The sequence below is a fragment of the Littorina saxatilis genome, linkage group LG16 (genome assembly GCF_037325665.1).
Source record: "Littorina saxatilis isolate snail1 linkage group LG16, US_GU_Lsax_2.0, whole genome shotgun sequence".
NCBI lineage: Eukaryota > Metazoa > Mollusca > Gastropoda > Littorinimorpha > Littorinidae > Littorina > Littorina saxatilis.
This window is the reverse complement of record NC_090260.1, coordinates 22,290,605-22,317,335: the sequence shown is the minus strand read 5'-3', so window position 1 is coordinate 22,317,335 and position 26,731 is coordinate 22,290,605. Positions and strand designations below refer to the sequence as shown.

The window sequence follows — 26,731 nt, the reverse complement described above, 5'->3', positions numbered from 1 at the left end:
TATTATGAAATGCGGTCTCGGAACATGTACGGCCAAACATACAGCCAACACCAACCACACTATCAGACAAGTGTTTCTCTTTTCATTCACAAGGCAGAAATTGTAAGACGGTTTTACTTTGTTCGAGACGGCATAAAGCCTATCTTTCATTGGGCGAAGTCAGCTTCACGACGCGCGCTGCGCCAAGCTTTGGCACTGAATTTACGGGGGAAAAAACCCACAACTTCGGGAGGTTAATTTCGGGCTCAATTCAAGAAGGCCTTTGCTGTTAGGCTCAAGTGTATGGGGTCTCTCTTATAATATCTCTTGCCTGGTTAAGCCAGCTTAGATAGTCGTTTGTATCCAAGGTAATCGACTGAACTCCAAGTTGATGTCAGAATCAACTGGATGTGCAGGGCCGGACTACCGGGGGGGTTATGGGGGTTGCGCAACCCCCCCCCCCCCCCCCCTAGCCTAAACATGTACCTTACTTATTTAATTTTTTTATTTTATTATTGCTTATTTTATGCCGTTTCATGCAAGGAGCGACCATTTTCCTATCTCAGAATATGACCTACCCATCAGCTTCAGGGGGCTTCGCCCCCTGACCCCCACAACGAGGGGGGGGGGGGTGGGTTCTAGGGTTTCCGGACCCCCCCCCCCCAGCCAAATAAAAATATTGAATGAGGTATGCATTTCTTTATTTTACATTGAGTTTCAATTTTTGGGGTATTAATCAGTGACAAAATCTGCTGCCTGAAACTGGTAATGATCATCCTCAGAATGCACCAGATTGCACCATTTTGCATCCTTTTTTTCAAAATTTTCCGGACCCCCCTAGCAAGCTAGGCGCTTCGCGCCTTCACACCCATATCTTCACAATATACTTTTGAAAAAAACCAGTCATAAAATGAACTGATCCGCCCCTGGCAACCCCCCCCCCCCTCCTCTTCGCCTAGTCCGGCCCTGATGTGAGAAACTTATATCGTCGTCGTCCCGGAGTTTTGGCGTAACTCGATTCTTGACGATTTTGATGTTTTTGTGCGTGCTTTAGGCTTAGTAAATCAATCTCCATGAGAAATATTATCTCAAATACGACGGACAATATACGCTTTAGCATTATTGTATCTTTCTTTCCATACCAGGTACAAATATAAACACTATTTATAATACAAATAATCTGTTCTGGCCTTCTGCTGAAAAGCTGTCTAAATTGAGTTAAACCAAAATTCCAAGAGGACGTCGATATGTGATTTGAACCAGACACCACAGTGTCAATTGTTTCATGGGTCTCTTGTGTTGTAACCCATTCTAGGATTGCTTAGAATAAGCACTATGCTTGAGTGAGAAATCCTAAATGTCATATGTATTGTTTATGTCGCGATACAAAGTGATACTTGTTTAAACCAACCCATTCTGCCTTCAGCAGTAAGCATATTTGACCCTCCATTCTTGCAATGTTACAAAAACTGCTCCGAAAGTGTCTACACACGCGAATGTCGCTGCAACATCAGTGATGCTCAATAATAGGTACTCTCCTTCTCGTGGAAAACAGTTCAGCTCACCATCTCAGATCTAACCAAGGTCTCTTGTGTTGTAACCCATTGTGCCATCAGCAGTAAGCATATTTGACCCTCCATTCTTGCAATGTTACAAAAACTGCTCCGAAAGTGTCTACACACGCGATACACACGCGAATGTCGATGCAACATCAGTGAGTCTGCTCATCATGTTAAAAGGTATACACTCCTTCTCGCAAAAAACCAGTTCAGCTCACCATCTCAGATCTAACCAAGGTCTCTTGTGTTGTAACCCATTGTGCCATCAGCGGTAAGCTCGAATGTCGATGCAACATCAGTGTGTCTGCTCATTAAAGGGTATACACCCCTTCTCGCAAAAAAACCAGTTCAGCTCACCATCTCAGATCTAACCAAGCTTGTACATAGGACAGTGTATTATCTCCACTTGGACACATATCAAAAATCAAAACCCTGACTGCTCTCTGTGGTGAGTTTGAATTGTTGGATGGATCACATTTTTTACGAAACTAATTCGTCAAAAAACACCCACTGTGCTCGGTGAACGTCCAGGCTGCTCTCTTTTGGTATGTGACCAAGTGGCGGGACGGTCTTATCCCGTGTAAAAGCATGGCAAGATCTGAGGCTGGCAAGACCTGGCAAGATCTGAGGCTGGCAAGACCTGGCAAGATCTGAGGCTGGCAAGACCTGGCAAGATCTGAGGCTGGCAAGACCTGGCAAGATCTGAGGCTGGCAAGACCTGGCAAGATCTGAGGCTGGCAAGACCTGGCAAGATCTGAGGCTGGCAAGATCTGAGGCTGGCAAGACCTGGCAAGATCTGAGGCTGGCAAGACCTGGCAAGATCTGAGGCAGTGCACACGAGAAGGAGTGTGCCTTTAAGTGTTTCTTAGGGATTCGAAAATCGAACAGGCACCCGACTATACGATGAAGAGACAACAAAGAAACAAAACCACGCTTTAATAGTGAGATATTTTCTGCTGCAAAACATTGTCTCACTACGGTACGTATTTTGGCTCTCAAATCGTGTTATGTCGGTACGTCGTTTCGATCGCTTAATTTTGTTTCGTCAGTACGTTATTTGACTCGCACGGGTTGGGGGGGGGGGGGGGGGGGGGGGGGGGGGACGGGGGGCGGGGGGGCTTTTTTCGTGTTAGACAGCGACAAACGTCAATATTTTACCAAGAGCTATACTGATGAAAATATGGTTTTCAGACTTGCTGATTTTACTCTTACGTAGCTTTACTTTGGATTAAACTTAGTTTTACTCGATCATCCATATGTACATTACATAATCAATATTTAAGAAACAGCAACAAGCTATAAGCTAAACAGTGTTGACCATTACAAGAAAAATACATCTCATGATTTATGCGGCGAGACAAAATCAAAGTGTGCTTTAACATCTTTACGCATTTTCAGATGGTTACCGTCATTTTTACATCAAATGAAGAATGAATCGCTAATTGAACATACCACGCATTTTGACACTTATATTTTATCTTGGGGTAATTTTAGCATGCTTTTTAGGGCATGTTTTGGTACTTGATTTTACTTGAGTTTGATATGAAAAAAAAAGCAAAATTTCGGCAACCATTGTATGTGCGCTTACATCTTTAACTTTGATTTTTAAGATGGTATTTAAAGGCGTTTTTGTAAATGTAGCTGGCTGAGAGGATGTTATGAAACAATTGACAGCAGTTGTCATCGATCTTTATCAGAAATTGTTATGTTTTAATAAGCACAGAACATGCCAATGTGGATGTTTTGTTAAAGGCACAGTAAGCCTCCCGTAAACCATCACAGAGCTCCCCGAGCGTCTAAATACAGTACAAGCATACTTCCATTTGAACGCTCACCGAACGGGAACATCCTGGCTGCTTTCTGTCGAGCGTGAGACATTTTCAAAGAATTTATTTTCGTAGACTTGTTCCGTTAACAACAACGGCGCCTCGTTTTTGCGCTAGACCTAACTTTTAAAATCTAAATAATAAATTGACAGCTTGTTACACAAACATTCTTTAATCATAAAAGAATTCGTTTTTCATCAAGACAAGATCAGAACAATTCGAAGTTGTGAAAGTTTAAAAAAAAGAAAAGCCCGGAAGCAGGGTCACGCAAGGGTCGTAGCAGACGACGGCCGGTTTATCAGTGCAAATCGCCGTTCCTCTCAACAGTCAAAAGCCATCGCTAGAGTTCTTGTGAACCACAGCCGTTGTTTCGTGCATAAAAAAAACGTGCTATTGTAGATAAGCTCACGTCGAGTCGCATTCAAATGACTAACTATGACGACTGCATTGTGAAAAGGGAAAACTGGATCACACGGGTTCACGATGGCTCAGGGGTAAGATAAACCACGCAAAAATAAATTCTTTGAAAATTGTTTGCTCTTTACGGAGGGCACCTAGGATGTTCTCAATTGGTGAGTGTTTAAATGAAATGGTGTTTGTACTGTGTGTAAAAGCCTGACCGTATCTGTGATGGTTTACGGGAGGCTTACTCTGCCTTTAAACGCAGTCTTTACAAATCCCCGGATTTAATTAACGTAACGGAAGAAATGGGTGTTACAAGCTGGAAAGAATAAACATAAAAATGGATTAATTTCACAGGTGGATAGTACAATCGTGTTAACTGAGATTGTATATAGTGGAAACTACGTGGGCTGATCACCCCCCAAAAATGTTCACAATTCCATGCTGACTTACTCACTTCAAAATTATATATTATGGCGATGAAAACTCAAACGGAATTACGACTCATGAGTCATTATATCATTTCCTCTCGGATCGACGTCGATTCTGAATATGTAGCTCTCTCTGGGACAAGACTACACACACCAATGGAAATGCATGTACAGCTTTGTTTGCTATATGATGATATTGCAGGAGGACGTTTAAATTTAAATCCTGCAATCGTCAACGAATCTGTTTATATTATTTGCATGATGGGAGGAACGTACCCGTAAGTACTCTTGTACTTTTCTGTCTGTACCGTAGAGCGTGTCAGCCCAAAAGTATTTAGCGCAGAGAGGATGAAGAACCAGTGCTTCAACAAATTTATTTGTCAACATGTGCAACGTGGTGATATATTTAATGACATACGATTTGCTTTTCTTTCAATTAAATCACGACACTTTTCAATCATTCTAGGTGGGACCTTTGTATTGTTTGATATAGTCTGAGCAACTGGATTTTGTGTGTGTTCTTTTGTTGTTAGCAACTGGATTTGTTTTCCGTGAACAGAAAAGAGACACACACGAACGTAATATATCGATATGTCACACACCTCCTTGTTTGTTGTGTTTCAAATTCGGTCCTGCATCGCCATATCGGATGAAAGTACACTAACAACGACAACCATGTTCCACATTGCCTGGGGATAAATAAGAATCTTCCTTTATTCAGCATGAACTGAAAACTGATATACAATTTCAGTATTTACATATAAATTCCGGTCATAATGTTACATGCACACGCAAAAAACAGTGTACTTTTGTTCGGTCGAAGCTGAGAGCTGATGTACAAGTTTGGTATTATTTCAAATTCTGTGAATATTGTAACAAATGCGAAAATCCATGCATGCAAAAATGAAAGCTGATTTACAATTTGCGAAGTATTTATATATACAAAACAAATCCATTTGGTATTGTGACAAAGACGTTACAGTAATCTGACATATTTAGACGTAACCGACTGATGCTCATTCACACGTAAGAAGACTTTTCCTAAGTGAATATTTATTAGTTGTTTTTATCCCGAATTAAATGTTTCAATAATTTAACCTTTCTCGTTTTTGATAATTGATTGTGGAATGTTTGTTACCAAGTGAGCTTGCATTGACGCGATATGTAAAATTCCTCTGCATTAAGTTTTTGATTCCAAGTCCGGCGCCGCAAGTAATTATGCACTGTAACGCATTAGTAATTAATGGGGTGCATGGACATAGCAAGAAGCATTCCCCCGAAAGCGGCGGTGTATGGCTGCCTGAAGGGCGGGTTAAAAACGGGCATACACGTAAACACCTACTCGTGCAAAAGCATGAGTGAACGTGGGAGTTTCAGCCCATGAACGAAGAAGAAGAAGCAAGAAGCCTTACATCAGCAGAGTACACACCTTAAAGAGACGTCAGTAAAGGGACCTACCTATGTGGACCTTGTTGCATGCATTGGCATATATTAGAAAACTGTTTTGCATGGGATAAGAGCTACCTTCCACTTATCCACATATTAAAAATCAATATTCTAGCTGCTTGCAGAGCAGAGTAGGGATTTCTTTTTTTTTTCTTTTTTTTTTCAAAATTATTTTTGCAACTAACGCTTATGTCAATCCACAAAACGTGTTAAACAAAAAAAGCAACGTTCACTCTGCAAAGGAACAACCAGACTGTTGTTTGTTGCCCTAATGGAAGGGTGCTCTTATCCGTTGTGAAAAGCCTTGACAGATCTGTGGGGCTTTACAAGATCGTTAGCACCAGAAGGAAGGTATTTTGAGTTCGACAGCAACTGTTGCAAAGTAGAAGGAACATACGCCATACACTGGTATTATGCTTCACTCTTGTTTCACTGCCACAAAAATATCGACGAAATCCATTAAGGACTTTTTTTTATTTTTTTTTGTTATTTTTTTGCCAAGCACATCATTGTGGGGCTTTTAATCAATAACATGCATCCGTCTACAATTTATCATCATTCATCCATCAACATTTATAATAGATATGTTTGGCAAGTATACACAACACACAGCATTAGGACATAACAGACAGACGGACATATAACATACCGTTCTCCTACAAGTAAGGCCGGAGCTTAACATAGCATGCAGATTACAATACTTGACATTATGGACGTATTACCTGCTTAATAATAATACAGTCAGTTAATAATACCGTCAAACAAAGACAAAAAAAGAAAAGAAACAAACAAAAATCAAAGCCAAAACATATATATCATCACATCTCTGCACAACCTAGCGTACTACCTAACCAACTCTTCTTACTATTGTACCGTGGTCTCGTATAATGTTCAAATTGTAATGTATACATTCGGAAACAAAATCATTCATTAAGGACTTTTATTGACTCATTTTGCAAAACTGCAACAAAGAATTTGACAGTTCATGTTGGTAAAATGTGTTGATAAGCTTGTGTAATTTATAGGCACATTACTTTGTTGATTGTTTTTGTCAATGAATGTATCGATAATGTATTGTTAAGGTGTTTGTATGAACCTAAATCTACCTACATATCAGTGTCTGTGTGTACCACCTTCCAAGACGTAATGAATCTACAGATGTATCAATGTTCACTGTTGTAGTTGTTGTTGTTGTTGTTGCTGTTTGTGGTGTGTATTTATCATACGACGTGAATCGTTAACATCAGAGACGAGTGTGTTCTGTACCGACTTAAATTTATAGTCTAAATCTAACCTGATATGACAAATAACGTTTTGTATAGGTCCCACAAACCTTACACAAGTGTTCAGTACCGACTTTAATTTATAGTCTAAATTTAACCTGATATGACAAATAACGTTTTTGTTTAGGTCCCACAAACCTTACACAAGTGTTCAGTACCGACTTTAATTTATAGTCTAAATTTAACCTGATATGACAAATAACGTTTTTGTTTAGGTCCCACAAACCTTACACAAGTGTTCAGTACCGACTTTAATTTATAGTCTAAATTTAACCTGATATGACAAATAACGTTTTTGTTTAGGTCCCACAAACCTGGTTCCACGGAGGACCCCTTACAAATTGCAATGGGGGTCCCGGGACCCTCCACGTAGAGCGTGCGTAGGGGACCCCCCGCGGGTTAGGGGGAAGAATTTCCCCGATGCTCCCCAGCATGTCGTAAGAGGCGACTAACGGATTCTGTTTCTCCTTTTACCCTTGTTAAGTGTTTCTTGTATAGAATATAGTCCATTTTTGTACAGATTTTAGTCAAGCAGTATGTAAGAAATGTTAAGTCCTTTGTACTGGAAACTTGCATTCTCCCAGTAAGGTAATACATTGTACTACGTTGCAAGCCCCTGGAGCAAATTTTTGATTAGTGCTTTTGTGAACAAGAAACAATTGACAAGTGGCTCTATCCCATCTCCCCCCTTTCCCTCGTCGCGATATAACCTTCGTGGTTGAAAACGACGTTAAACACCAAATAAAGAAAGAAAGTACGTAGGGAGCCAAGGTGGCGGATACGATCAATAGTACGGTAAGAAAAGGACCCTCTACTGCTGTCTGTTCTTTGTATGAGACAAGACATGATCAGGATTAAAATCCGAAGCAGTGATTGAGTCATACGTACACTTTTAAACACAAATCCTCGTCACTTTCAATGACATTTTTTTTATGTCTGCTTGTTTTCACTAAAGTACCAAACAGACAAATGAGTATCTTCGCCGCAAGGTTTATGTCAACACTTTTTTTCACCTTGTAAAGAGACATTCGTGAGATGACAGTCTTGTTGTATTGTTGTGTATCGAGTATCGTCTTAGCTCTGTATTCTTGCGTTACTGTAAATACTGCATGTTGCTCTTCTTCGTGCACGTAAATGTATCTACCAGAGTCACTGAGCCTTCCGAACTAGCCCCTTTCTTCAGTTTAAGACGACCGGCGGGTCCGTACCGCAGTCGGTAGTGCGTTGTTTTTAATAAATGTCAAATGCTTCATGTCACACAGGTACATTTCCTATTAAAGGACTAGTTGATGTTATACGATACCGCGTCGTTTTTTCAATCAGTTTGTCGCTATAGGTGTGGTTCGAGCCCTGTCTGGCTGTAGATTGTTTTTCTTCTGCATTACCCAGAGTTGATTGTCAGTGCACACTGTAAGGGGATGGCATCGAATAACGCAAATGAATAGGTTTTATTCCTCTTTTTATTTTTGGAACTATGGACTATCTGTTTATTTTTAAAACTTACCTTATCGAAACTGTGAGAATTTGTATTTGTGCTTTTAAAACAGCGTGTTGCTCTCAACGTTAGTTGAACCCAGGGTTTGGCGAGGGATTTTTTTCTATTTCACAGAGTCGATGTCAGGGATGGATTTATTTCCCAGAGTAACTGAATTCATGCACAGACTCTCCCTCATGTCCGAGCATCCCCGTGTACACGCTTGCGCACGTTAAAGATCCCCAAGGCCCAGCAACATTCTCAGGGCTTGGATAACATGAACACGCGCAGGCAGGAACACGACAAAAAGGGAAAAGCGGTTTCTGTGCGGCAGTTTGCTTTCCCACAGTGAGAAAGGAACTCGAGCTTGCAGGATGGTAAACCCTCACTCGACTATATGAAATTAACTTACCATACCTGATCTTAACTGAGACCAATTCTGCTGGCGTCTGGTCTAAGACGGATGGGAAACTCGGTGTTTGACACTTTATATATTTTTCTTTCTTTCTTCGGTTTGTATTCAGGCAAGCACAGATTTACAATGACACATTAAAACGCATTGTTACTGATATTAGTTACAGCAATGACAGAGTTGATAAAATATATTCAGTTACATGGTACATTTTCAGAGCACATCCTGAAAATCAGTGACACTTTATATTTTAAACCATCCATTTGATCCCCTGCGATCGAATTACCCATTAAACAAAACTTGGCAGTGTAGCTTCCAGCGTGGAATGTCTAGGCGTATTTTGTTATTAATCTTCGACGAAGGAATTGGTTTTTTTTAAGAAAATTAAACTACGAGAGAGCGAAACCTGAGAGAACAAGATTGCGACGCTTTTCTGTTGTGTTTTGACAGCACAGGTACACGTTGTTTTTAACATGTTTTCCACTAGCATAGGAAACAGAATTACACATTAAAAAAGTTGGCAGTGTAACGCCTAGCGTAGAATTTATCTACGTATTTTGTCATTAATCTTTTATGAAGAAAATTAAACTACGAGGGAGCAAAACCCGAAACCGTAAAGAACAAGATGGCCAAGGTGTTCGGTTGTGTTTTTACAACATAGGTACACGGTTTTTTTACATGCTTACCACTAGCATAGGAAACAGAATTACCCATTAAAAAAAACTTGGCAGTGTAGCTCCCAGGGTAGAATTCATCTGCGTATTTTGTCATTAATCTTCGACGTACGCTTTGGTTCTTGAAGAAAATTAAACTACGAGAGAGCAAAACCCGAAACCGTACAGAACAAGATTGCCAAGGTGTTCGGTTGTGTTTTGACAACATAGGTACAATTATTTCAACATTTTACCACTCATTTACCAAACATATGTTTTTGTGATAGGAATGTGTTTGAGCATTCTGTACGAATGCAAACCCTGTTGCATTGGAATTTTGACTAAGGAAACTTACCAAACACATATGTGACCCTCCACCACGGAATGAGTCGCATGTCACCTTTGCATGATTTTCATATTTTTACATTTTCCTAAAGAGTGTTTTATGCTCTATCCAGTGGTGAAAACCGTTTTAAAAAAGAGCGAAAACTGTTTGAGTTATAAGCCTGTGACTAAGGTGACCCTCACACTGTTACCAAACACTCCCGGGACTTATATTAAGTTTAGCGCAGAACCGCGCGAGGTGACATGCGACTCATTTCGTGGTGGAGGGTCACATATAGATGATAGTGTGCGTCACAGAGACAGTGTTACAACTTATGACAACGCACGCACAAACACACTTCCAAGTAGAGAACGCTTATATACAATTTCTTGTTGAAACTGGGCCATATTTATATAATTATACTTTGTTGCTTGTTATGTGGAAAAAGGCTAAATAAAGACTAATATGTATCCATTTTTGATGTTTTAGCTGGGTATATTTTGTAGCTCATTAAGTATGCATACAGATTTAATTTCAGGTTTCTGATTTGGTACACCTTACTAATTGGTCGTATATAAGTGTTTGTCAGATTGATTCAGGGTTGATTTACCTGTTTGTATTATATACATGCACACATGTATGTATGAATTATTCATGTACATAGGTGTGTACGTACGTACGTATGAATGTATATTTGTTTGTATGTATGAATGGATACATGGATGTATGTATATATATGTATGTGTTTCCTTATAATTTATTTAATTTATTTTTTGTAAACTTAACTCGTCTCTTTAATCTCAACAAATGTATTTGGTTTTTTTAAAACGACCAAAATAATAATGCTCTGTCTATAACATGCAGAAAGTTCAAGCCAAAGATTAAACTAAGTTCATCCGAGCTCAATTGTCAGTAAAGACTCAACCGATTTGGTATTTTAAAACGTTACTCTGATAAGATTTACTTCTGTCTGAAACTCATCTAATTTAAGTCTGTTAGACACTCGATCAGATCGGACAAAATCATGTTGAAGATGCAGCTTTTCTATTGTTGATTTTGTTTTCAAATCGGACTCTTTGTTTAAAAAGTGGGGTTTTCTTCTCCTGGCAAAAAAAACCAAGAGATGATAGAAGATCAGAGAACTTCATTTTACATAAGTTTCATTAGAGCAAAGTAAGATCAGTTGTCTAGCTTGTTTGCAATAGTTAACGATGTTGTATCCAGAACACCTGTGCGGTTCACAATAAAACCATGTTTACTGTGTGTAGTTTTGTGTTTTTGTTTTTTACATAAGGCCAAAAAAAAATTTAACAAATCTGTTTACGGTATCCCGACCGACCCTATTTTTTTCGCGCGACCCTAGACCTTTTTTTGGCATTTGGGGGGGGGAAAAAAGAGAACTTTGTTTTTTGGCAAAATAACTTAAAAAATATGGGTTTTTTGGAAGAAATTTGTTTTAACAAAAATATTTTTTAAAAATCCCGACCTACCGACCCTATTTTTTTGCCTATGTTACCGTAAACAGACTATTTTGTTGTTGTTGCCTAATGTTAGTACTTCTATCTGAAACAACTGTTGGATTTTTGAACACATTCTAGCTGATTGTGCCCATTTTTAGCAAACGTTGTGTGTATTTATATCAAACATAGCTGCCAGTTTAGAATAAAATCAAGTTTGCAATGCCCGATATTTGGCAAATTCCTAATATTGGTTGTATCTGTAATTAAAAGAAATCGCCCACCTTAGAATGAATTAAAGTGTATGCTGCTCAGGTGGGGTGTTTTTTGAGTCACTTGAGAAAAAGTGACTCTATGTAATCGGTCAGTGTTAGTCTGTCCGGCCGGCCGTCCGGCCGGCCGTCCGGCCGGCCGTCCGTAGACACCACCTTAACGTTGGACTTTTCTCGGAAACTATCAAAGCGATCGGGCTCATATTTTGTTTAGTCGTGACCTCCAATGACCTCTACACTTTAACGATGGTTTCGTTGACCTTTGACCTTTTTCAAGGTCACAGGTCAGCGTCAAAGGAAAAATTAGACATTTTATATCTTTTCTCGGAAACTATCAAAGCGATCGGGCTCATATTTTGTTTAGTCGTGACCTCCAATGACCTCTACACTTTAACGATGGTTTCGTTGACCTTTGACCTTTTTCAAGGTCACAGGTCAGCGTCAAAGGAAAAATTAGACATTTTATATCTTTGACAAAGTTCATCGGATGTGATTGAAATTTTTTTTTCAATTTTTTTTCTGTTTGTTTGGTGTCAAATGATATATAAAAGTCATGTGTAAGTGTCATTTGAATGGTATTGGCATGTGTTGTGATTTATATGCAATAAATCGACCGTCCTCATATGAGGACGCTAGGCACGAATGGGCACAGGTAAATAACAAGACCAACGTAAGACATTTTCTTGTAGAACACAATGAACATCTTTAATTTCTTGCAAAGAGCAAACTGTGAACAGTTGACAGTGTGAACATAACATTCAAACAAATGAAAACAATTGAAACTGCCTCTTTGGCTGTACATATTGGTGACATTTTGGTGCTTTTTCTAGTAGTTTTCCGTCATGGTCAGCAGCTTATGCACTTGGTTGCATTGAACATCTTTAATTTCTTGCAACATCAAACTGTGAACAGTTGAAAGTGTAATCATAACATTCAAACAAATGAAAACAATTGAAACTGCCTCTTTGGCTGTACATATTGGGGACATTTTGGTGCTTTTTCTAGTAGTTGTCCGGTATGTTCAGCAGCTTATGCACTTTACCAGTAGAATTTGAGATCGGAAGAACACAAATTTGTAACCTCTTACTACTTTAGCACTTGACTAGCAGTACATGGAGTCAACAGTTGCAATTGTACAGTTCACTCAGTGTGAAATTGCTCAAAGCATTTCACATGCACCCCGACGTCGCATTTTCTACACTTTTGCCTGCATTTCTTGTGGCAGAGAGCACAGCGGATTTGCTTGTCGATCCACTGTACCACGTGGTTTTTGCCGTCGAAGCGTACAGCTCTGGACACTCTGCGGTCAAGCTGTGGAGTGTGGCCATGTGGACGACCAACAGGTGGGGGTTGTGCTGCTTTGGCCAAGTAGTTTTTGACAATGGCGCGGCGAACGGCAAGCAGGTCCAGTGGAGTGTTGGTAGCTGCATCAGTGTGTCGATACAGCAGCCATGCCTGTTGCACACAGACATCTAGAATGTATGCAAAAATAGGCCACCACCACTTTTTGGTTCTTATGGTGACTCTGTACGTGTCCACATTTTGATCCATTCGATCGACGCCACCCATGGTCTTGTTGTAGTGGGAGATCAGAAACGGTTGACCAATCTGAACTCTCTGGTGAGCAGATCGCGACCAACGGCTGGCTGTCTGCACAGGATGGATGCCCACACAGTTGGATACAACGTTCACCACGCTGTTGTCATTCCAGCGAACCGCAACGAAGCCGGTCTTGTCGTCTTTGGAGTAGTCGTAAGTTCCTCTGTTTGCCTTCTACATGTCTTTGACGCTCTTGAGTGGACAATCTTCCATGCGGTTGGACCTCACTGTCCCTGTGCATCCGATGCCTTTTGTTGTCAGATGGTCAACTAACTTCAGCGAGGTAAACAGATTGTCAAACGTCAGATGGTAAGCATCATTCCCCTGGATTTCGGCGATCAAGTCAATGACAACAGAGCCTCCCATGCCAAGTCCTGGACACTCGGTTACCTGCTTGCCTTTCGCACCTTGGTAAGGTTCGAGCTGAACCACATATCCAAGAGGGGTAGCCAGGATCCAGAACTTATAGCCAAAGCGAATCGGCTTCCCCCTGATGAACTGTCTGCATCCATGACGGCCATAATATGGCACCATGCTTTCGTCAATGCTGAGGCTTTGTTGCTTGACAAAGTTGTTCAGACATCATTCATTTATCATGGACAGGAGAGGACGGACTTTACTCATCCTGTCTTCAGGGTCTAGTCTTGTGTTGTCCTTGAGATGCAGGTAACGTAAGATTTCTTCAAAGCGGTCTCTGGTCATCGCTTCTGAGGCGGCAATATTGTGGATGTCCTTGTCGTGAGACCATCTCATCCTTCTTCTGGGCACCGTGCTATAGCCTGACAGCAACAGAATCGCAATGAAAACACTTACGGTCACCATTGCCATCAATTCATTTTCGCCAAGACTCACCCCACCCCTTACTTGTCTAATTTATTTACACATTATAAATAACGGTTCTTACAGCTTCTTCTTCAGTGTCAATTGTCTGGTTTTCCTCTCCGATTGTTTGTCTTCCATCAGGAAGAATAATAGTTGCTGTGGCACTTGCCGACAGCTGGCGTCCATTCAGGTTTTCAACAGTGGGGCGCTCTTCCTCGTCACCACTATCCTCATCAGTGAGCATCATGTCAACTGGTGGAGGCTCAATGAAAACATCTGCTCGTTGAAAGGTGTTGTTTTCCTCCAGTATGTCAAGCACGTCATTGACAGTATATCTGCCAAAACAAAAACACACTGAGTGACTATCATGCTCAGCAAGTATTATGCAAAGTGACTATAAAAACCTGTACCCATTCGTGCCTAGCGTCCTCATACGAGGACGCCGCTTTGATCAGTCACTATCACTAAAATACAAAACATTTAGAAAAAATAAAAAAGTTATCTCTAAACATTGTATTAAGGACCAATTTCACTTATGTAATGTTATTAAAAAAGTAAAAACTGAACGAGGTATGGCCTTACCTTCTAGGTGGTGGCATTATGCTGGCTTGACACAACACGTGTGGGGTCCAAAATGGCCGCTGAAGGAAGCTATGGAAGGGAGAAAACTCTAGCAACCAATTTTTGCTTGCGAATACTCTCCCTTGATATGTGTGTACTGTCAAACTTGGTCACACACTTATTGGCACTGAAAGAAATGCCTAAAATGAAAGCGTCCTCATACGAGGACGCTAGGCATTAATGGGTTTAAGTTATATTTATTGTGTGTGGGAGGGGAGCTATGTACTTTCGAATGATTACTTACGTTCTCGCAGACATCTCGACCTAGTAGGAACATTTGGAGGCCTGGAGATTCGCTTAAAGAAGCTAAATACAGATTCACCATTTGAATGTATTATTCATTTGTCATACCGACGAACCAAATGCAAGATAATCATATTATGTGTCTTTATTGAGTAGAGTATGTGAATACTCTAATTCATTCATATAGACGTATACTACGACTCAAATGGGCTTAGAATTGTTAACAATACAGGCTGGGTGGTGTTTTATTTTTTAAAGAGCTTAGCCTTTCTTCGGCGTCAGATATTTGTTGTGGTTTGTTTTGTTTTGTATGATATGTTTTAGGTTTTTTTTTATAAATAGCTCTAGTGATTTATCTGCGTGCTCATCGTTGTATTGTGCATACGGTGGTTATTACGTCACACACCAAATCCTCAAAGTTAAATCTTTTCTAACTAGAGCTCAGTTCTTCTTTGGTGTAATTTTGTTTGTGATATGTCCTGCATTGAACCTCACCTGTATACATGTTTTTGATCCAGCCATGGTTCTGTGTGCTTATTGTTACATTGTGCATATAAAATGACGTCATGGTGGTTATGACGTCACATCCGAAGCCCTCAGACAGCTGTGATGTGACAGGACAATGATGATGATTGTTGTAACACGTTTGTATTGTGACGTAAGGTGGGTGTTCTTGCATTGCAACAATCGATCTAGCTTTATATGTCATGTAACTCTACGATGCTTTGTTTTTTAGTGTTCACTTTGCACTTGACGAGATCTTTACAGAAAACCAACGGATGTACATTTTGCGAATTCAATTTATTGTTTGATCTTGGCAAAACCAACGGAGGTATTTTTACCTGATGGAATGTATTGTTTGATCTTAGCGAAACCAACGGAGGTATTGTTTGCGAATTCAATGTATTGTTTGATCTTGGCAAAACCAACGGAGGTATTTTTCGATGATGGAATTCATTGCTTGATTTTTAGCAAAACCAACGCATGCACGTTTTAACGACGAATTCATTGTTTGATTGAAATTGTACTCACATGCACATTAATCCCCTTACTTATGTACAGTTTATGTTCCATCGGTGTGCTTGAGTGTGTACAGAACTACAAATCTGAATCTGTGTGTTTTTCAGTGTTGTGTGAACCAATTGTTTCACTGTAGGTCTTGTATTCACATCAACAATTTTGTCAGTATTTGGCTGCAATTATACGAGTGTGTATTTTACGAAGTGTTCTTTTGCTCTATTTTTTGTTGAAGTCATATATATATATACATTGTGTGTGTGTGTGTGTGTGTGTGTGTGTGTGTGTGTGTGTGTGTGTGTGTGTGTGTGTGTGTGTGTGTGTGTGTGTTGTGTGTGTGTATGTGAGTGTGTGTGTGTGTGTGTTTTGTATGTGTGTGTGTCTGTGTGGGTTTTGTATGTGTGTGTGTGTGTGTTTTGGCTGTGTGCGTTGTGTGTGGCTGTGTGCGTTTTGTATATGTGTGTGTGTGTGTGTGTGTGTGTGTGTGTGTGTGTGTGTGTGTGTGTCATGGAATCATCCCACTTATTGTAGCTAGCCATTACTTAACACGTGCAGCAAGCACACCCATACACACACACACAAACACACACACACACACACACACACACACACACACTATCTCACTCTCTATCTCTTTCTCACTCACACACACACACACACACACACACACACACACACACACACACACACACACACACACATAACAGATTGTCGGTTATTTAAGAACGATGAAAGGTCTATTTCATGTGCGATATTATGTCAGTATAAAAATCTCAGGCAGCTTGAAAATCGATTGTTCTGCAGAGACGTTTGTTCAGAACGATGAAACGATCACATTTCTTCGGATTCTGTCTAACGAGTTTTCAGCACACAGAGAAAAAAATTTAAAGTTCTAAAACAAACTACAATATGCAGTATTATCGAATAAGCAGTCGGTGGTGGCAGGCAATCCCACATGGCGGAAAAGAGAGAAGGGGAATAAGATACGGACAGAAAAAGCCAAAGAAAATGTCAAAATCAGCCCTTCTGTTGAAATTGCGAAATTGTGAACATTGTGAGACGATCAACAGATTTCGAACCTTAGTTTTTGAGTCCTGCAGGGCAACTTGAATTCGAGCAAAGAAAATACATTAATCGGGTTGGCCCACATGTTACCAAGATCGACCATTTCAAGTTTTTTGTTTGTTAGGTTCAAGGTATTTGTTCTCAATTTTTTGTTTTCGTTCCTCGTTTTCTTCCAAGCCTTGAAACCATTCGTTTCATACCCTGAAATCTCGACTCGCAAGCCTTTGTTCAAATGAAGCGCAATTCCATGTCTTAACAACATTATTATCTATAGCATTTAAAATAGACAAAAACTATTCATAATAAAAAGGTAACAATACAAAATTCACTCACAGGTACAGAAATGAAATCAAGGAGATAACAAAAGTTATCAAAGTACACACACACATTTATACACAGAGACCGGCACGGTTGGCCTAGTGGTAAGGCCGTGATCGGGAGGTCGTGGGTTCGAACCCCGGCCGGGTCATACCTAAGACTTTAAAATTGGCAATCTAGTGGCTGCTCCGCCTGGCGTCTGGCATTATGGGGTTAGTGCTAGGACTGGTTGGTCCAATGTCAGAATAATGTGACTGGGTGAGACATGAAGCCTGTTCTGCGACTTCTGTCTTGTGTGTGGCGCACGTTATATGTCAAAGCAGCACCGCCCTGATATGGCCCTTCGTGGTCGGCTGGGCGTTAAGCAAACAAACAAACAAACAAACAAACAAATTTATACACAGAATATTAATTAAGCGCTTCCAAACCCTCAAGCTGCGGTGTCAACGTTAAAGTCGATGAACGCAACTGTTCCACTGTATACACAATGCTATTCTTAAGTAATAACTTGTATATCGCTCGCTCTTTTGGTCCAGATCAGCAGCAATAAAGTATGCTTTTTGGTAATACGCAGAGACAATGAAACATGTTTATTGTCATGCTCCAACATGTGGGTTTTCCTAACAATAAAATAACTATTGTTTCTTTCAAATTAGCAGCCATACATAATTATGGTGTTTTGTGGGGGTTCTTTTTGCCATATGAAATATATTGCAATACTATGTTTACGCTTAAAGTCATACCCCTTCCTGCTAACTATCTCAGACGTGGCCAGGCTTTAAGAAGAAAAGTAATTCAGGACCTTCTGTTAAAATAACATTGTAAATCAGCTATCGCGGTTTAAGCTCTGTACTCGTACATTTGTACAGATTAAGAAGAAAAACCGTCATATTTAATGTGTGTCTCAGTACCTCTCCTCTTTGGCATACCGCTGTTGTTTGAACTTTGGACGAACGTTGTTAACGTACAAGGCAAAGCCATGACAGGACAGACAGACAGTGCAGACCCAGTTAGAGAGAGAAACAGACAGACAGACAGTGCAGACCCAGTTAGAGAGAGAAACAGACAGACAGACAGGCATAAAGACAGATAGACATACTGACTGACTAACAGACATACGCACACACACACACACACACACACACACACACACACACACACACACACACACACACACACACACATACACACACACACACAAGCAAACCAGAAACAACATTTTGGGCTTTCAGTGTTATCTATTTATTGTTTGTTGTCATATGCTAATCGAAGAATAACACATGCTTTCTACCCAAACTTCGCTTTGAAATGCTTTCGCTCAGTCGAGGCTCGTGCTTGGAGCTTGTTCGTAACGCTTGCTGCTTCCGTAGTAAGTCCCCACCACCTGTAATCACAAGACCTTAGTAATTGTACACCTGTTGTCATTACACCCCCGGTATAGGGGTGTGTATAGGATTCGGTCCATGTGTTTGTTTGTTTGTTTGTTTGTTTGTGTGTTTGTGTGTTTGTGTTCGCATATAGATCTCAAGAATGAACGGACCGATCGTCACCAAACTTGGTGAACAGGTTCTATACATTCCTGAGACGGTCCTTACAAAAATTGGGACCAGTCAAACACACGGTTAGGGAGTTATTGGTGGATTAAGATTTTACAAGGACTTATAGAGGGACATATTAATGGTCAAAGGGAAATAACCTTCTCAGTTGGTGGCAGTGAGAATGGTTATTTCCCTTTGACCAACGGGGGTGTTTTTCCTACCTCGGAGGAATTTCTTGTTTTTGCTACTTGCACTCCTGTCAATTGGCAAACCATTCTTACGGTCGGACATTATATTGTATTCATTATTGATGGCATAGTTACCACATCAACAAAGGTAGATTATTGGAATGTTTAACTATTGACAAAACAAAACTTTGCATTAACTTTCTTTATGCTTTCAAAATGGGATAGTACAGAAATCGGCATTTTCTAATGGGATAATACCTACATAGGCAAAGTTATTGGCGTTTTACAATAAGTTTCGGCGTCTTGCCGACTGATAAAGCCGAACGACATCTCTGAGTCAAAGTCAAAAACATTGGTCAACAAATTATTTAAACAAAGCCAGTAATTCTGATCAAACAGCTACATTTTTTTAATTTGTGTTTTTTACTGACCTCCATTGCTGCCTCTAAAGTGTTGAAAGTGAACAGGGAGTAGTCTGGATTCCTGTCTCCGTTCTTGTCGATACTGACTGTGCCTGCGATGCCTGCATCGGATAATTATTCAGACAATCAATCAGACAATCCATCAATCAAGCAATAGACCAATCAGTCAACTCCCCCGAAATCGGCGTATGGCTACCTAAATGGCGGAGTAAAAACGGTCATACACGCAGAAACCGTGGGATGTTCCGCCCAAGAACGAAGAAGAAGAAGAAGAAGAAGAAGAAGAAGAAGAAGAAGAAGAAGAAGAAGAAGAAGAAGAAGAAGAAGAAGAAGAGTCAATTAACCAATCAACCAACCAACCAATGAATCAGTCAATAAGTCAACAATTCAATCAATCAAATCCAGTTAAGTTTGGGTTCGTGTCTCCATTCTCGTCAACACTCACCGAGCTTGTGATACCTGCATCGCACAATCAATCAATTAAACAGTCAATCAGTCAGTCAGCCAGTAAAATCCATCAGTGGATAGTATAGGTATCCCTGTTTTAGTCCAAAGATCAGATACAATAAATCCAAAAACAAAGACACTGCCAATGTTCCAAAATTCAGAAACAAAAAACAAGAAAGGTCAGTTACTGAAACGTTTGTTATTGACACAAATACGTTACAATCACGTTTGTTATTGACACAAATACCTTACAATCACGTTTGTTATTGACACAAATACCTTACAATCACGTTTGTTATTGACACAAATACGTTACAATCACGTTTGTTATTAACACAAATACGTTACAATCACATTTGTTATTGACACAAATACGTTACAATCACGTTTGTTATTGACACAAATACGTTACAATCACGTTTGTTATTGACACACATACGTTACAATCACGTTTGTTATTGACACAAATACGTTACATTCACGTTTGTTATTAACACACATACGTTACAATCACGTTTGTTATTGACACAAATACGTTACAATCACGTTTGTTATTAACACAAATACGTTACAATCACGTTTGTTATTGACACACATACGTTACAATCACGTTTGTTATTGACACACATACGTTACAATCACGTTTGTTATTGACACAAATACGTTACAATCACTCTTGACATGTAACGTATTTGTGTTAATAACAAACGTTCCAGTAACTGACCTTTCTTGTTTTTTGATTCAAAGATCAGATAGTTAAACATGTTGAAAGATGTGCTAAGGCCTAAACAAAAAATAGGTGTGGTTACGGTAACCCGACCTACCCTATTTTTAGGGGCCGACCCTATAACTTTTTATTACATTTGTCAAAAAAAGAAAAAAAAGAAGAAAAAAAACGAGTGCAGAAAACGCAATGAAAGCGACAGCGCTCGAGTCGCACACTTATTTCCCTGTCAAGTAGGTTTAATTTGTACACATTAGAAAAAAAAAGTTTAAAAAAAGTGATTGCCTACCTTCCTACCCTATTTTTTTTTGGCTATGTTACCGTAACCACACCTATTTTTTTTTTTGGCCTAAATATCTGCTTGATCAAAAAGTTCCATGAACAGAAACACACGAAGCCCTTAAAAATAGTCACCGTCGAAGTCTACCATTTGGTTTAAGTGTGAAGTGTACAGAATGGGGAATGATTAGACTGCTGGGCCAAGGTGCACCAGAGAGTTACCAACCGGGTGGGAGCCAGTCGTGGTGTTGGATTGGTTGAAATTGAGATGTGTTGTGATTTCAACCAATCGCACCCCGTGGTTTGTTCTCACTCTTTTGGGTGGCACCCACTTTCGCTTCGTGCGCCTCGGCCCTGGTCCCAGGACTTCTTCTCATGCCGTTCGCAGACTGGTCAAAGTGCGAATCCGGTAAGCAGGACAAATTGTGCTGTCCTCTCTAGTTAATGTCTCGGGCAGAACATCTTCTCTTGCAAAGGAGTCTTGATCTCTACTTCAGAAAAATAATCTGCCTTAAAAGACTCGAAAACGGGATTCCTACATGACTCTACTTAACTCCAACCTCAAGTGTTGCTGCCGTGGTGGCTATAGGAGCTCGAGCGCAACAGCCACACCTTTGTCGCGGCCCTATTCTTTCTCAAAACAATCTAAAGTCGGGGTAATACCCGGGAACATGCCCCTCTACAGTTTAACCGTGAGGGCTTTCAACACATTTATGATCAACACGTCTGGCTGGGACTCGCGAAGAAACCCTCCCTCCTGTGCTTCACAGGGTAGGGCTTCGAGACATGAGGTAAGGGTAGAGGTAACACCGACAGAAGCCAAAGGTCCTGAAGACGAAGGTTCCAGGCCGTTTAACGCAATGTAAGAAATCCTGGATCCACGCAGCAGTCCGTGTGTGTGTGTGTGTGTGTGTGTGTGTGTGTGTGTATGTGTGTGTGCGTGTGTGTGCGTGCGTGTGCGTGCGTGCGTGCGTGTGTGCGTGCGTGTGTGCGTGCGTACGTTCGTGCGTGTCTACATGTGTATCTGTGTTTCTGTGTGTGCGTGTTTCTATTTATTTGTGCAGAAATAAGCCTGGCTCATTCAGTGTCTATTAAAAAGCGGAAATATTGTTAAGGGTACGTATACGCACCCTGAAACGTCCTGTTCCTCATGCGGTTGGGGATGCTGACACCATCAGTGACGTCACCACCTGCTTCCAACGTCTCGTTCAAAGCCACGGCGTAAAGTAGGACTGCGTCATGGAAGGCGCTCACAAAACTGCTCACACTGTCTCGGGACTGAATTCAAAATGGCACGATATCATATGCCTGTACCAGGATAATAAACTCGTTTGCAATGAAAAATCAAAAACAAATGGTTTTGGTAAAAATAGACGTGTGTCTGTGTACTTAGAGGTATTCATTTGTGACTATAACTGCTACTACTGCTACCAAAATATGTGACCCTCCACCACGAAATGAGTCGCATGTCACCTTTGCATGATTTTCATATTTTTACATTTTCCTAAAGAGTTTTTTATGCTCTATCCAGTGGTGAAACCCGTTTTAGAAAAGAGCGATAAGTGTTTGAGTTATAAGCCTGTGACTAAGGTGACCCTCACACTGTTACCAGACACTCCCCGGACTTATATTAAGCCTAGCGCAGAACCGCGCGAGGTGACATGCGACTCATTTCGTGGTGGAGGGTCACATATATACTACTACTACTACTACAACTACTACTACTACTACTACTACTACTACTACTACTACTACTACTACTACTACTACTACTACTACTACTACTACTACTACTACTACTACTACTACTACTACTACTACTACTACTACTACTACTACTACTACTACTACTACTACTACTACTACTACTACTACTACTACTACTACTACTACTACTACTACTACTACTACTACTACTACTACTACTACTACTACTACTACTACTACTACTACTACTACTACTACTACTACTACTACTACTACTACTACTACTACTACTACTACTACTACTACTACTACTACTACTACTACTACTACTACTACTACTACTACTACTACTACTACTACTACTACTACTACTACTACTACTACTACTACTACTACTACTACTACTACTACTACTACTACTACTACTACTACTACTACTACTACTACTACTACTACTACTACTACTACTACTACTACTACTACTACTACTACTACTACTACTACTACTACTACTACTACTACTACTACTACTACTACTACTACTACTACTACTACTACTACTACTACTACTACTACTACTACTACTACTACTACTACTACTACTACTACTACTACTACTACTACTACTACTACTACTACTACTACTACTACTACTACTACTACTACTACTACTACTACTACTACTACTACTACTACTACTACTACTACTACTACTACTACTACTACTACTACTACTACTACTACTACTACTACTACTACTACTACTACTACTACTACTACTACTACTACTACTACTACTACTACTACTACTACTACTACTACTACTACTACTACTACTACTACTACTACTACTACTACTACTACTACTACTACTACTACTACTACTACTACTACTACTACTACTACTACTACTACTACTACTACTACTACTACTACTACTACTACTACTACTACTACTACTACTACTACTACTACTACTACTACTACTACTACTACTACTACTACTACTACTACTACTACTACTACTACTACTACTACTACTACTACTACTACTACTACTACTACTACTACTACTACTACTACTACTACTACTATATAGGCCAAATCAGAACCCCATAAACAAGGATGAGAATGCTCATTCCATTACCCTCGGGAAATAAAGATGTATCTTATCTTATCTGATGCTATCTTATCTTATCTTCAACTACTACCACCATCAGCAGCAGCACCACCACTACCACAGCATTAATGGCTGCACTTTTACTACTAATTCTACTAGTCCTACCACAATAACAGCACTCACAACACCACCACTACAACCACCAACAACTAATACTACTGCTACCGATGCTGCTGCTGCTGCTACTACTACTACTACTACTACTACTACTACTACTACTACTACTACTACAACTACTACTACAACTACTACTACAACTACTACTACCACCACCAATACTACTGCTTTATCCGTTTCACCCTCTTCTTCATCATCTTCCTCTTACGATACTAGCAAACACACCTCGTACTCGCTCAAAGTGAAGTCCTGATACCTATATGTGGCACGCCTGTTGACAGCCCTGGAGAACATGCGATACTCTTCGGACGCTGGCTTTCTCAGAGTGACGGTCATCAACGACTCGAAGGTCTGGCGGGCTTTAGCGTTACGTTTCTCCGTGTCTGCAGCATCGAGCCATGGTTGTGGTGTCCGGTGGCTGGACAATACAATACAATACAATACAATACAATACAATGCAATGCAATACAATACAATACAATACAATACAATGCAATACAATACAATACAATACAATACAATACAATACAATACAATACAATACAATACAATGCAATGCAATGCAATGCAATACAATACAATACAATACAATACAGTGCAGTGCAGTGCAGTTTAAGAACAAACAAGGTTTGGCAACTCCTTCACCAAAAGTAAGTCCCATTACAACTTTAGCGAATTTAACAAATCGTTTAACTATGGTATTCGGACTGGGTTTGAGTCGGATTTGTGTAAAAGAAAACACGGCTTTGTGACTCCCTCCCTAGAGCTGGTCTCATTTTACAAGCTTGGGGTACGTCCACACATATACACATACATACACACACACACACACACACACACACACGCCCTCCCGCTGTCATCTTTACAATACCGTTGCCTAACTGATTTCCTTTAGAAGCTCACTCAGCAAAATCGCATTACGGAAGGTTGAGAGGTCTTTTCTTTTGAATTACCTAACTTTGCTGGGGCCAGATTTGTCTTGCTTGGAAAGGGTCTTTCAAACGTTGTGTGCGGGTCAGTCCGTATCTCAGTCGGTAGCGCGATGGCTTTCCTTTCCCCTTCCCTTTCCTGTCCTTTCCTGTCTTCAACTTTATTATTCCATTGCTGGGAAATTCGGGTCGCTTCCTCCCAGTGGAGTGCTACACGTGGCGCGCTACCCACAAATGTGCATGTTTAGATGTAATCAACTTATGGAAGAATGACCGAGGTCTTTTACGTGCCACTGTGGTGACACGGTGATGGGACATGGCTTCCGTCTCTGAGTCTGCACATAAAGTTGACCCGTGTCCGTCCCGGCTTGGATTTGAACCCGTGAACCCTATATAGATCCACAAGCCCAGTGCACTACCAACTGGATTACCCAGACCCTCGTTCAACTTGTTCGTCGGTATCGGCTTGGACTTGATACCCAGGAACTGCAGCAGCGCAGGGCCGGACCAAGTTCGTTTGAGGGGGGGGGGGGGGGGGGGGTTCCAACTGAAGGCAGGGGTCCAAAGTCCACTTTTTTTTTTCTCTGAGAGGTACATTGGATGGCCAGGGGGGGGGGGGGGGGGGTCCGGAACCCCAGGAACCCCCCCCCCCCCCCCAGATCCGGCCCTGCAGCGGGTGATTTTTCTGTAATTCCAGAGTCAAAGTTCAGTGCAAACTCTAAGCAGGCGAAATTGCTCCACCCACGTGTGCAAATGCATGCACAAATAACCCATGCGCACACGTTAAAAATACCACGTTTCTACAAAAAGCCCAGGGATATACACACAGATATAGTCTGGCTGAGGGGCAGGTGGAAAACGTATTTGTGACCCTTCACCGCGAAATGAGTCGCATGTCACCTTCGCATGATTTTCATATTTTTACATTTTCATAAAGAGTTTTTTATGCTCTATCCAGTGGTGAAACCCGTTTTAGAAAAGAGCGAAAAGTGTTTGAGTTATAAGCCTGTGACTAAGGTGACCCTCACACTGTTACCAGACACTCCCCGGACTTATATTTAAGCCTAGCGCAGAACCGCGCGAGGTGACATGCGACTCATTTCGTGGTGGAGGGTCATATTTTATCAATCTAAAATAATCAAGGCAACTTTTAGTCAGTGCGTTCGGGACGATTAGTACTATCTTCTGCTAAAATGTTTCTTTTTTCAGTTTCGCCGTTTGAGCCGTGTACACGTCCATTTTCCCAGATCAAGATAAAACAAATCGTCAAATGTGAACCCGAAAAGAGCCCCGTGCTGAACGTGACGTTTAAGTATATTCGTTTGAACTCGCGTGCTACTTACACGTGTCACGGTCAAAGAAGAGGGCCTGACCGAGACCGGCACGGTTGGCCTAGTGGTAAGGCGTCCGCCCCGTGATCGGGAGGTCGTGGGTTACCCCGGCGGGGTCATACCAAAGACTTTAAAATTGGCAATCTAGTGGCTGCTCCGCCTGGCGTCTGGCATTATGGGGTTAGTGCTAGGACTGGTTGGTCCGGTGTCAGAATAATGTGACTGGGTGAGACATGAAGCCTGTGCTGCGACTTCTGTCTTGTGTGTGGCGCACGTTATATCTCAAAGCAGCACCGCCCTGATATGGCCCTTCGTGGTCGGCTGGGCGTTAAGCAAACAAACAAACAAACAAACAAACCTGACCGAGGGATGCTGTGAAACAGAACTTGACAACCTGAAATCGTGCACCCACCACACCTAACTCCTAACTGGCTAGAGAGGAGAGTATGTCACGTTGTGACTCTGAAGCTCCCCCGGGGTTGAAATGTACCTATTTCGTTGCCGTATCACTGAGACATTTACCAGGGTAGAGCAAAAACAATCACGAGCTGCACTTTACCCTTTTAACACAAAATAGTACTACTCGTCCTGAACGACCTTTTTTCTTGAAGGCACAGTAAGCCTCCCGTAAACCATCACAGATACGGTCAGGCTTTTTCACACAG

At 40.8% G+C, this 26,731-nt stretch overlaps 1 protein-coding gene across 1 annotated transcript in view; it reads right to left on the bottom strand.

Annotated features, from left to right (window-relative positions):
- Nucleotides 1–18,367: 18,367 nt before the first annotated feature.
- LOC138950617 (receptor-type guanylate cyclase gcy-28-like) overlaps nt 18,368–26,731 on the bottom strand; it is a 25,560-nt gene continuing 17,196 nt past the window's right edge. Inside the window, exons 2-5 of the mRNA XM_070322325.1 lie at nt 24,032–24,224; nt 21,933–22,080; nt 19,362–19,453; nt 18,368–18,588 (exon numbers count right to left, since the gene is read on the bottom strand). Of these exons, the coding sequence (XP_070178426.1) occupies nt 18,523–18,588; nt 19,362–19,453; nt 21,933–22,080; nt 24,032–24,224 (499 nt within the window). The 3' untranslated portion in view covers nt 18,368–18,522. The remainder of the gene's footprint in view (nt 18,589–19,361; nt 19,454–21,932; nt 22,081–24,031; nt 24,225–26,731) is intronic.